The sequence below is a fragment of the Plutella xylostella genome, chromosome 6 (assembly GCF_932276165.1).
Source record: "Plutella xylostella chromosome 6, ilPluXylo3.1, whole genome shotgun sequence".
Classification (NCBI taxonomy): domain Eukaryota; kingdom Metazoa; phylum Arthropoda; class Insecta; order Lepidoptera; family Plutellidae; genus Plutella; species Plutella xylostella.
In genome coordinates, this window is record NC_063986.1 from 2,216,917 (window position 1) to 2,230,266 (window position 13,350).

General features: G+C 36.0%; 1 protein-coding gene across 2 annotated transcripts in view; it reads left to right on the forward strand.

Annotated features, from left to right (window-relative positions):
- LOC105389987 (suppressor of lurcher protein 1) overlaps positions 1–13,350 on the forward strand; it is a 312,632-nt gene that overhangs the window by 99,757 nt on the left and 199,525 nt on the right. For both annotated transcript variants that reach the window (XM_038119808.2, XM_038119809.2), the window contains one exon: positions 7,278–7,350. In XM_038119808.2, the coding sequence (XP_037975736.2) occupies positions 7,278–7,350 (73 nt within the window). The remainder of the gene's footprint in view (positions 1–7,277; positions 7,351–13,350) is intronic.

The window sequence follows — 13,350 nt, forward strand, 5'->3', positions numbered from 1 at the left end:
TTTTTTTTTGTGTTTCAACAAAAATAGATTAGTAATGTTTTGTGCCAATTATTTAGTTGACAAGCTTTTTGTTAACAAACGATAGTAATTTAAATGATCTTTTATAAAAATAGAGTGTTTCACAATGTATTGTATATGTATGTAATTTATAGGTACATATTTATTATACATGTATTAGGTATAGGTATACAAGTAAGTATATTCTACATAACACTCTGGCGAAAAGTGGGTGCAGCAATGCACCTCTGCCTACCCCGCAAGGGAGTACATTAGTACAAGGCGTGTTTGTGTGTGTGTGTGTAAGTATATTCTAGTGTTTATAGGTACCTATTTCAAGCAATTTTCTTTTTCCTCTCAGTCTATCGCACTACCTATCACTTTCTTCTCAACACCCAAGGTTAGCTGGAAGAGAATGCTGTTACCATTAAGTTCGCCTATGTACATATTTATATTTTGTGCAATAAATAATGTAATAATAATAATAATAAAATAATAATGAAACAGCCTTTACTTACATGAATTACGTTTTAGAACTCAGTTTCTTTTAAACTTTTCAACACACTTTGCACATACACACACATTAAAGTAAGCTGTTTTGTAATGAATTGATTATGATGTTCCCAAAAAATTTACAGCTTAATTATTTAACTTTAAAATAACCAGTCTCTTGAAGCTCATACAATGGCAATGGCGGTTTTTTCCCGACAAAGTATATCAGACATTTGGATGCGGTTCTTAAGACTGTCCCAAAGGCACTCACAGCAAAATCTACCAGTTTTTTAGAGGACTATTCCTGTCTTATTTAAATCTTGGCCATTTAACTTTGCTCCAGCATAAGTCCTCCAGATTAATCGTAAGACAGATGCAGAGTCGCGTACTACGGTCTTTTAATCAGACTTACTTGGAATGCTTCTTTTCTTTTATTAAAGCCAAGTAATCTTACAGCTTTAGTTTATAGAACGTTTGTGGTCGATTGAATTAACTCAGTGTTTCTGAATTTTCAAGCCACGGGGTTCCACGCGGTGATTTTTTATGTGAAAAGTTATAAAATGCTAGTATTGTTTTTAAGTGTCTTCTTTTTTGCATTAGCATTATCAGTCAAAAGTTTTGAACGAATTGAATTTACTGCTATGTAAATAAAATTCATTAATTCAAATCTGAAATTTCATAAAAATTAAGTTTTACGTTCTGAGGAGACAGTGGTTTAAATATATTATTAGCGATTGGTGCGACTTTTCGCTGACTAACATTTTTGCTGTAATTCACCTGACTTAGCATATTTTTAAGTTACTAAAATTTCAACATCATATTTGATGATTCGGCTCAATTTATAAAGATTATTATTATGAGCTTTGAGGACCTTTTTTCCAGTTCTTGAGTTTTTTTGTTTTGGGAATACTTAATTATTGTAAATGCTGTCTCTACCATTGTGATTGTGGTGTGTTTGGATTATAATTTATGTTTGACAAACACAGTGGCAGCAGATTGCAATATCTACTGCAAATACCATTATCCCATTTGGGTTTCATTAAAGGTGGGTTTACATCAAACGAACATAGACGTAGAATAAGAGCAGAAATCCAGTCTACTTAATTTTATAAGTAGAATAGATCTCTGTACCCCGATCCCGAAAAAACAGAGCTAAGGTATAGAATCGAATGCAAGTGTTTTAATTCGCATTTTTTTCGAAGCAATTTGCAGCAAGCTGTCAAACTTTCGCAAATCTATTCACCGCCATTTTGTTGTTGACAGGTTGACAGAACTTTCGAATTCGATTCTATACGTTAGCTCTGAAATTTTCCGGATCGGGGTGCTGATAGCATTTTGATTGGATTTAAACACGAGGAAATGACATATAAATATGTCATTTTGCGCACCAAATAACTATTACATTCTTAAGATCATGAAAGAATGCTATTGTTTTAGGTCTAGGTGCATGTACACTATGTTCATTTGGTGTAAATTGCCTTTAAGACCCAGTTTCATAGGTTGTTCAATGTTAATCTACAATGACAACACTCTACAATAAGTACTTGATATGGAAGATAAAGATAAGTATTATTGAAATCATAAATAACTAACTAGCCTGAGCTTTGTATGCTGTAAAGCTTCCCGTGGGAATTCCGGGAAAAAAGTTCAAAGTTGAAGCTAGAAAAGTTAGATATTTTTTTCGGGATTCCAGAGTGGCTCCGTTATGGAAGTTGCCCAATATGTTTATTACATTGAACGGAAGATTCACTGATATAGGTTTTTTTAACCGATACAAAGTATAAAATATAAATTAACTCATCAAAACAAAACACGAAAACTTACACTGATATTATAGCGCTACTTTGTCGTTAAGTAACTTCAGTTACTTTTTATTCCCACTTGAAAACGGAGAAGATCGCGTAGAATGGCTAGCTACTTTATAATATCATCAGTAAGTTTACACCGGCATTTCACAATATCACTAGCGGGATCTTGGTTTCGGCCACTTCCCCCGGTTACAGTGTACGTGACTTGACTGCGGTATCACGGCTGGTTAATGTCCTCGCTTTTGAGTAATTTTTTATGAGACAGGTGCTGTTTTATTGCCGAAGACGGAAAGTGCACGTAAGGAGTACATAGAATAGAATATGACATTATTGGTCCTCACAAATAGAAACACATACAACAGAAACTTATAAATTAGGAACAATTAACAATAGGCGGCCTTATCGCTGAGAGCTATCTCTTACAGTAGATAAAGAGTAAGCATACAATAAAGTGTTTAAATTATAATATAAGGAGCCTCCTATTAACTATATCTAGAGCTGAATACACATTTGTATAATAAGAGCCTGACTAACTGACCAATGGTGACGACCGAATGGTGTAGTGGTTAGTGACCCTGACTACTGAGCCGATGGTCCCGGGTTCGATTCCCGGCTGGGGCAGATATTTGTTTAAACACAGATATTTGTTCTCGGGTCTTGAATGTGCCCGTAAAATGGCAATAGGCCCGCCCCCTATTACATTGGGACTAACATAACACTCTGGCGAAAAGTGGGTGCAGCAATGCACCTCTGCCTACCCCGTAAGGGAGTACATTAGTACAAGGCGTGAGTGCGTGTGTGTGTTTTTTTTAACTGACCAATGACACCATGGAGGAAAGATTGACCAGTCAGACAGAAGAATTAGCACATCCTGGGCTGTTAGGGTCCGACAGTAACCTATAGATTTGGCTAATCCGACGAGACCTTATCCGTTACGTTACGTTTTATGGGATTCTTAAAGCATTAACCAGCGAAATCTACCCTAAAAACATAAATAATTTTGTAAGGATTTATCCTTTTCATTAAATATTTAGGCTTTGCACGTAAATACAAATACGTATTCCCCAACTGAGTAGTGGTTGTATGTTGAACTACACACAACACACACACTTATAATAAAGTTCCGGAATACTCTTGAATCGACTTTACAAAGTTAGCGTTCGTCTCATGTTACGGTAGATTTTTTTCTTTTTGTGCACTGCACCCTTGCCATGTGGTGATTTAATTACATTTCCTAATCCAAGTCAATATAAAGTTAGATAAAAAGTGCAATGAATCAGTAAAAAGTGATGCAGCGCTTTCTTAAAAAATATACCCACAAAAAATTTAGATATGTAAAAGATGGCCAAAATTCTTTCAAGACCACCACGGCTAGTCAGCCTTCCATATTATTTTCATAATAAATATTACCTACCTAAATATAAATTTCTAACGCTAACTAAAAACTCAGTATTTAACACCTGTAAAACTTACTTATGGATGCAATAAAAGATTGAGTATTGAGTATTGAGTGTCGAGTAACCCGTTTAAATTCAATATGCGAGATCCCTATTGTTTGTACCGAGTTGTGTTTATTGAATTAACGGCTCAATTCACTTGTACCAGTCCCTTCATCATGTGAAAGTTGGTTTATAGGTACTGAAAATATAAGTATTTATATTAATATCTGGTTTTGTAAGAAAAATATTTTTTTGCTTATTTTGTTTTGCGTTTATTTTTTTGTTACAGGACCATAATGTGTATGTATCTGTATGTGAACTGGTTTCGATGATACATAAAATTTGTAGATGTGTATCCATTTTGGACTTACTTAGTGAGGAAGAAAGAACACACACACATGTATCATTTATATACCTACTTGTCAAACATAATATACAAAGTAAGCACAGTACATTATCACATAAGTAGTATGATACGCCTTACTTTCAGATCGTTGAAATATGCTTTAGCAGAAAGTTTTCTATAAATTCAGATACAGTTCGATATTCCGTGTTACCGAGTAGGTACCAGGGTATCATAGAAAGTATACAGTTTACCAACTCTCGGAACAATTTAGAGTGAAAACTAAAATTCTGTGCCACAGCTGGTCTCACTGAATTTTAAGTAAACTGTGCATGGCGCGAGTTTGTTTAGAACTGTTTCTAAAATGCTACGCGTCAAGGTTTTTTAGAGTGGTAAGTTTGTACGCTAGTTCTGGGGTAGGTAGGATTCGTTTAGTTAAAGTTTTGTTTTTCTAAATTGAAATGTGCTAAGGTACATTAATATGTATGAAGTAGTTATTAGAAAACTATAAAATTCCTGTCATTCTAAAATTACATTGCAATTAAATGTAAGTTAGTGAGTGTATAAGGTCATAGATATGAAAAGGTACGCACAGCTACGTTATGTATGATTTATGATGTGGTCAAATAACAGTGATCATATATTCAAATTGCGACATACGAGTATAAGTCCATACATATTGGATTTAAACATCGAACCTTTCATATTTGGATTCCTGATAGAGTTTCATAGAACAGTATTGAAAAGGGTAAACACGGGCAATCAAAATAAGTGAATTTGAGATCTCGATACGTATATTGGAATTTACTTCATAGAAATATAGTATATTGTGTTATGTTGGTGGTACCTTATCCCAGGGTAGGATGTTATGTCACTAAATAAAAAGCAATGATAAAACAAACAAACAAAAACACATACAAGATAACATAGTATACAACACAGGTTTACAGACTTACATTGTTTATATCCAATGGCAGGCTTATTTTCAAAAGGAAATTTCTACCAGGTAACCTTTGATCGGTGGAGAACTATTGTAGTAACTTATGAAGCTCTTTTAATTTTAGCACTCGAAATACACTAGAAATATTATATTATAACATGCATCATACATAGTTTTGCAACAAAAATAAATGTACAATCAGAACTCTAGCTTTTGTGCCGCCATAATAGTCCACAGACAATTAAGTTTCAAAAGTTAACAACTGTGATTAGTACTCAACTACTCATCTGCCAAAACTATTACGTAATTATTATGAAAGTTACATTATTGTTATAACAGCCTCCCCTGGCGATAGTGAGTCGTAATGAACGAATAGTTCCGTCGTAATTGCTAGTTTTTGTTTCATTTGTCCCTTAAATTCTATATGACCTCAAAGTACTGGTCATTATTTTGAGGTAAGTATGGTATGGTTATGGTATGGTTTCAGAATGTATGTTGTGGATAATTCTAGTCAGAGACTTAAAAACAGGTAGTATCAGTATTGGCTTGGTTAGGTTGTATAGACAGGTGCCATTGCTTTACTTTAAAATTTAAACTGGATGTTACGAAATGGATGAAAAAATAATCGAAATTTCCCCTAATATATTTATATAATTTTTTGTATCCCTGTAAAACATTCGGTTAAATACTCAAAAAAAATATTTTTTTTCTCTTTCTCCAGTTAACACAACAATTGTTTCGACAAAAATGTGCTGAACAAAGTTTAAAAACAGGAGGGTAAAAAAAACTCGCACACATTTTCTGACAAAATAAACGCGAAGCCACAGTTTCCTTTCTGTACATAACATGATCCGTTAAAAATTTAATTCTTTTTGCCCACTCCCCGTACGACCCTAAGAGTTGGCGAGTATAAATTTAATTTTTCATTTAGCGGCTATGTCGCGCACAAAGTGGAATTTTAATGCAATTTAGTGGATGCAGCGAGGGAGTCGGCCGAGGGTTATTTTTCATTCGAGGGCTTACACCGAGTGTCACATGGGTGCAGGCAGCCTTAAAAATAATTGCCGACGAATAATGCACTAGCGCTTTCTTTAGCCAGCGTGAGTTTGTGTTTAGATGAAAAATTGCACTTTCAGCCAGCTTTCAGCGCTGAAATTGTGTAACGGTCACATTGGGCGGAGCTGTGAATTGTAGGATTTAGGTATATTCTTCTAAGCAGCTTCAGTCTTATATGTTTGATTTGTATGTCTGTGTACTTGTTTGTAAGTATTTGTAAGTATGGTGCCACGTTGTCCGAAAGTGATGCATTGGTTCAATAGATTACTAACAAGTTACTTATTGTGAATTCCGTTTTATTTTTCAAGAAAAATTAAGTTGAATACCTTAGTAGTCAGTAGTTAAGGATATAAATTACTGGCTTAACGAGTGTTTTGTTGCATTGCTTACCATAACTGCATTATTTATGCAAGCAGTCATAGACGCCGGTGTGGAGCGGTCTCGCACCATTATTTCTGTATTAACCGAAGTGCGCTAAATAAATAAGTTTAAAATGCACCAAAATGTTATTTATCAAGTCATACACATATTAGGTCAGCCCACACAGTTTAAAAAACGACTAACGTACAGTTTGGCGACGACTAAATGAGTATCAAAATTGTATGTGCTGTCTGTTGTACCTTATTTATGTCCGCGCGCGGGCGCATTTATGCACCCGGAGTAGTCAACAAATGACACTAATAACCCCTTCCACACGGTAAGAAAGAACTGTGCAGCGAGCACTGGATTCGATACTATTTTCGAATCTACACGAAGGGTCACTTTTACCAAACGGTAAACGTATTTTAATCAAATTTTAAATACATTTTGTACTAACTGACAGACGTATGACAGGCTACTAAATACGTTTAGCGTTTGGTGAAATTCCACCTAACATATGGAAAAAACAAATGTCACTTATGGAATTAACTTTGCCTTACATTTTGACAGTGACAGTTGACGATACGCAACGTTAACGGAGGTTCGAAACTTGTGCTCGCGACTCTGGCCGTAGTGTTTGTATAATTTTGACAGACTACGAAACGGTAGGGTCCGCTTCATTTGATATAAACAAACTTTTTAATTCCTCGATGTTCTATGATTGATATGACAACATTAATAAACAATAAAAAAAACGCGGATTAGGGTGATAGAAAAGAAAACACTATTTAGACAAAAAAAAACTATTTTAGTAAGTAATTTTTATAACTATTTTGTTTCAGATGTCAGCCCTGCTGCTGATGTTCTTACACTTGTCCATGCACGTCGTCGAAGAGGGGCACGCTGTTAACCCAAGTGAGTTGTAGCTTATTAATATTTCTTTGTAAATGTGTCATTTATTAACAGTCGGTGATCGGGATCGGTGATCGGGATCGGTGATCGGGATTGTACGGTGTGGGTCCAGCTATTTACAATATGTTTATAAGTTAAATGTGTCATCTATAACATACACGTAAAGGCAATGTTATCTAAAACCTAGATTTGTAATAAAAAACAACATTTAAAAAGTTCATAAAACGTTTACATACGTAGCCCGAATAATACGGCTCAGAGCAAAGCCTAAATGTTTAAACGTTTCAGTTTATTTTCAAAAACACCCAGACGTGGACGCGCCGGAAATAAATGTAGTGACACTGCAAAAAGGATTACGTTGTGCGACCTGAGAACACAAGAAAAAAGGGGAAATGTAACTTAAAAAAAATACGAAAACTTCCAATAATTATCATGATAGGACGCATGGGCAGCATGGCAATGGGCTAAACTGATTTTAACTAAACATGACTGAAAAAAAATATAGTCTTGAAATCGTGCCTCAATCAGAGCTAAACTGATAGGTACAGACAGATACATTAGTCAAACCTGTAGCACCTGTCTTTTTCGGTCGGGCGACTCGGTCTTTGAACATTGGTTGCAGTTACTAGTTAAATTTTTTGCTGTAGGAACTTCTCTTTATACCAATGTTCTGAATGTCCAACTAAAGGGTACATTACATTAAATTTATTTAGGTCAGCCTTTTCGTCTGCTTTCCTATTAATTCACTCCACATTTGATACGTTCGTGAGATTTCCAACTAACAAGGTTTATTTATGTTCCGACAACTCCTATTAAAAGGCTCTTTGTGTTTGACTGCGGAGGTCAATAAGGGCTAGCAGTCGTGGGTCTAGGGCGGGTCCATTTTGTTGGCAACACTAACGTAAAGTTATTTTTTAATTGTATTTGTGTCTTCTGGCAACACTCTCTCTTTCCTCTGTCCAACGTGTGTGCATACCTACTACTCGTATCATCTAATAATTATTTATTGGCTGGCTTTTATTGGCTGGTTCGTCAGACTCAGACGAGTAAGTAACTTAGGTTTTTGTTGTTGTTTGTTTTTCAATTTTTGTAAATATAATTGACGTTGCTCGGATGTTAATTATTTTAATGCTTTAATTTCCTAAATCTCCTACTCATCGTTACGAATCCTATCAAGAAATTAAAATCCCCTAAACACTTTCTGTTTCGACCAGGGCAAAATACCATTGAAGTTTACAGCAATTTATACTGAGCGCACATTACGTGCATCCGGCAGGACTGGCCTTTGTTTAAGTTCCACCTTTATACTGTGTAAGGAAATAGTCGGATGAATGTCTGTTGTAAATCTCTCTACACGTTCAGCTTTTGATAACGCGTTTAAAGGCACGCTTTCATTAAATAGCTGTTCATAGCAAAAGGAATAATTGTAGTTGATTTGACTGATGGATAAGTTGCTTTTTGGTGTCAAATAAATGTATCCTATTCTATTGTATTCTAGTTCCTAGACAAGACCATGTACTTCGAACTGTCAAAAAGTAATCAGGTCAATTCTTCAGGTCTGGTAGAGCCAAGTTCATGTTCATCATCACCTACATACCCAGCTCGTAGCATGTACTTCGTAGCGCATAGTTCGTAGCACATACTTCGTAGCACGCACTTCGTAGCACGCACTTCGTAGCACGCCCTTTGTAGCACGCTTCGTAGCGCGCACATCGTAGCGCGTACTTCGTAGCGCGTACTTCGTAGCACGTACTTCGTAGCGCCTAGCTTATAGCGTGGTTTCGCAGCGCGTAGCAGCGATCTTGTAAGCGTGCAGACGATAGACTTAACTGGCGTACCATCCGTACCCTGGATTGTACATATAATCAAGCTATAAAGTCCTGACATCAAAGAGTGCGATTTTGCTATGACTTTTTATGATCATCGGTTATTTACTTACTTTTACATACATTTTAAAAATGAAATACCGATTGATAACGGATTTTTAACGGATTTGTCCTTAAATAAATGTATTACATCGATTAAATACGGTCTGTAACAATTAGTTAGGATCCACTTCCGTTTTCACGACTTTATAGTTGAAGTGTATATCTAAGCATCAAATAAAGGAGCAAGTTTTGATAGTGCCACTATCAGTGTATTGGCACAGTGTCGGCACTGTTTGTTCGTGAAACGCTGAGCCAGACCTCCCTTCGTTAGCTGGGTCCGCGCGGGCAAAGGGTAGTCGGTTAAGTGCAAATACGGTATATATTTATTTAATTTGGCTGCTGTTCATTTTTTGGACCAAACTAATTTGTGTAGAACATTAAAAAGTTAAAAGGTAGCTGATTAATATCAAATACCTTTTATGTTTTTTTGGTTTGCCCATACGACTGTTATGTTAGTCATCTTTCGGGCACACTCAAATAGGTAAGTACTCTAAGTACGTATTTTTTCTATAATATACAAGTAATACCTAAAACCCTAGAACTACATCGTGCTGCTTCACGGCTGAGTAGTCAAAGCTAGGCATGTTCGCTTAAACAAATTCAAACGCGGTTTAACCGATTGGGTAAAAGCTAAAAAGTCTATTGGGATTTTTGGTCCGTTGAGTTCAGGTTGAATCAATAGGCGCTAAGCCTGGAACCCACAATACATGTCTACTTGACTATGCGCCGTACGATTTTGAAAATGTTTTATGGCTTCTGTAAAGTTAAGAAATGACTTTACTATTTGCTATGTGGAAATGAAATATATTTAAGAAACAAAATAAATAATTACGTTAGAATAATTTTTTGTCTCTTCTAAAACAAACATCTTCATAATAAGCCTTACCTAAATTAAATAATAACTTAAATACCCTAAAAAATATTCTAAACACAGTTTTTCGCAACCCTGCATCAAAACAGTTGAAAGAAGCTAAAAACTAAAGTCTCAATACCAGCCTCATCATATTTTTGCCGCCTTGTCGCGCTCTGTACAAACAAACGCAATGGACACTCGCCCCACTCGACTGTACAAAGACCCTTCATTTATGTCCTGTTTGCTCAGTGGCCTGAAGCAAGATACTTCCCTTTGATGATAACGTGAAGGAAAATTACCGGCACTTGGAGCCTGCTTGACTAATTGACAATAATTAAAATAATCAGCCAAATTCGTCGAGGAAAAACTTGAAGAAGAGATTCCTTTCAGATTATACCTCATTTCAGCCAAGTTTCAGCTAGCATGACTCCTGTGACAGTTCACAATTCTCCGTACAAATACTATTGCGAAATTTTACAATAAGTCGATAGACTATAGAATTTCAGTATGGGATAGCTCTAAAGCCGCAATTCTCAAAACGTCTCCATAACTTCACAGGAATCATCTTAGTTGAAACGATGTCAGTAAAATTACAAATATTTTCTCAAACAAACCCCCGATCGCAAATGTTTATAAAACCGTTCTATGCAAAGCTCGAATCCAATCAATATTGCAAATCTTATAATCATGATACTCTAAGCCAAGTTATACCAACGATGTGGATCCTCCGATTTGTTACCGGTTTAAAGAACTAAAGCCGAGTGGCCGATGAGAAATGAACCCATTCTTCTTTGTTGAATATCACAAAGGGTTGGACATTTTCTTTTACTTTCCTTAACTTTGTGTTCATTACGGGAGTTTCTCTTATAAGGCTCATACTCGTATACTTACGGTTCTGGCTACTTTCACGGCTTTTCTCACGTTTTCTTACAAAGATTTTCAAAGTAATATCGTAAGAAGAAACTAGTTGGAGTAGACCACTGTGGCGAAGGGTCCATACAACACGAACATCGGCTTCCCTTTAGGGTGGGATTGATGCATTTTATATTTAATTTGATAAGATAATGATAAGTATCAGGAAATATCCAAATTAAATATACAATGGTAAAAATATCCCTACCTACTTAAGTAGGGATGTTTTTATCACATCCGGCTTTCCTTACAATTACAAATGAACTCTTCGCCGCTGGTAGACCAGATCTCAAGTCACACTGGACCAGGGAAATCAGGTGAAGACAACATGAAACATAACCTTGACATTACCAACAGGTCCATTTTGAAAAGCTTCAACAGTTTTTATAAAACAGCATCAGTGTTATTATCACGTGAGTACAAATGTGCTGCGAAAAGTGGGTGGCTCGCTTGTGAGCCACCTCTCACTACCCCTTCAAGAATTACAGTCGTGAGTGCATATGTATATGTGTTATTTTTACTTATCAGCTGCTACGCTACGCTATAAATAAATATTAGGACACCTTACACACATCCAAACCAAAACAATGCATAGCCTGTAATATTAAATTGCTTCAGAATGACTCCCTTTTTGCAACACCCTGTATTTCACACGGTAATTCTTTCCTCCACACAAGTCGTCGGGCAAACTTTTGTAACACAAAGTATTTCAGGATTAAAAGGCTTTGAGATTGGGTTTCTTTGCGGTAGAAAGCGATTCCGAGAGGAAACTTAGAATGGCGGCGCCGATCCGCCCCTAACGAGTGAATTGTGACATCCTTTGCTACATTTTAATTCGAGTTTTACATTCTTGAAACATGAGTTTTTAGAACAGTATTTTTAATACAGAGTGTTGTAAAAAGGGTATGCTAAGCCGAAACCTACATGTGCAGCATGGTATATCTAAGCCCGAAATTGTTAACAGAATATGAACCATTTATACAGGGTGTTGCGAAAAGTGTATACTAAGCCGAAACCTACATGTGCAGCATGGTATATCTAAGCCCGAAAATGTCATCAGAATTTCCAAATTCGCGAAAAAAAAAGTCATTCTTTATAGTAAAAAGTCCCGTGAGTTTCTATAGGTACAACTTTAATAAAATAATATCTGCGAAAAAACAGTTTTTATCATAATATTTTATACTTAAGTAATTCTATTTCATACTGAAATATTTTTAATGAAAATACCTCCATCCCGCTACATCACGAGAACATCAAAATTCATAAACTTTATTAAAAAGTAACAGAGATGAGTAAAAAAATATTCCTACAGTTATTTAATGATATGACGACGTAGCGTAGGTAGCCCAGTATAATCTAGATAATCTAGCGTGTCCAGGTCATCTTTTTAAACGCTAGTCTGGCTGCATTATAAAGGCCGTTTACTCTGCATAGTGTCAAAACCATTAACCTAAAAGCTAGCGCTAAACCCGGGTTATTCCTCTCTAGTCGCTCCACATACTAGATTTATGGGGTCCCAGATTATTAGTAACTGCTTGTGCTTACAGTGGATCGGATAGGCAATCGACTGGACAAAGAAGGTACTGAATGGTAGGTATTTAGGGTTAGTTCTATGGCATTATTATTACTTGTCTGTCTTCGATTTACCCTAAATATGGGAATAAATGAAACATAGGTGTAGCGAGATAGAATCGGTACTTAATGTAGAGGTGGAGTGGCGTGATTGCGAGAGAGGGGGTCAATTCTCGAATCTGATGCAACTGACATATATTAAATTTTTTATTTAAAAACGTATTTATAATGCCAAACTACAGGGTAGTTAGCAAGTAGCAAAGACTGTCTCATCCTTTCACCACGGTAAAAGAAAAATACTTATACGTACGTTATGAGTTATGAGTGAACAGATGAACAGTTGAACATAAATATATGTCGCAGGCATCTGGTTTAATCTCCTTTTTGATTGAACCACTAGCCCGTTCATTGGATGGCGCTATTCAGTTGTATGACTAAAGGACAACTCGTCAAGTCGTTGATTGTAACGTTCGACGTCTTGACTGAATCGCCGCGAGTACTAAACACAACTCTGGAATATGCGTTTAAAAAATGTTGTGATGATTGGATAATTCGTTGGCGTATGTGTATCGTTTCTGAAGGAACATACTTTGAAGGTAATAAAATAAATAACAATGATGAATAACAAACATTTTTTATTTTATTAACCCGGTCCCGATACTTTTTACACATAATGTACATGCATACAAACATACATACCGGTCAAAATCGTAACCCTCCCTTTCGCGTGGCCGTAGT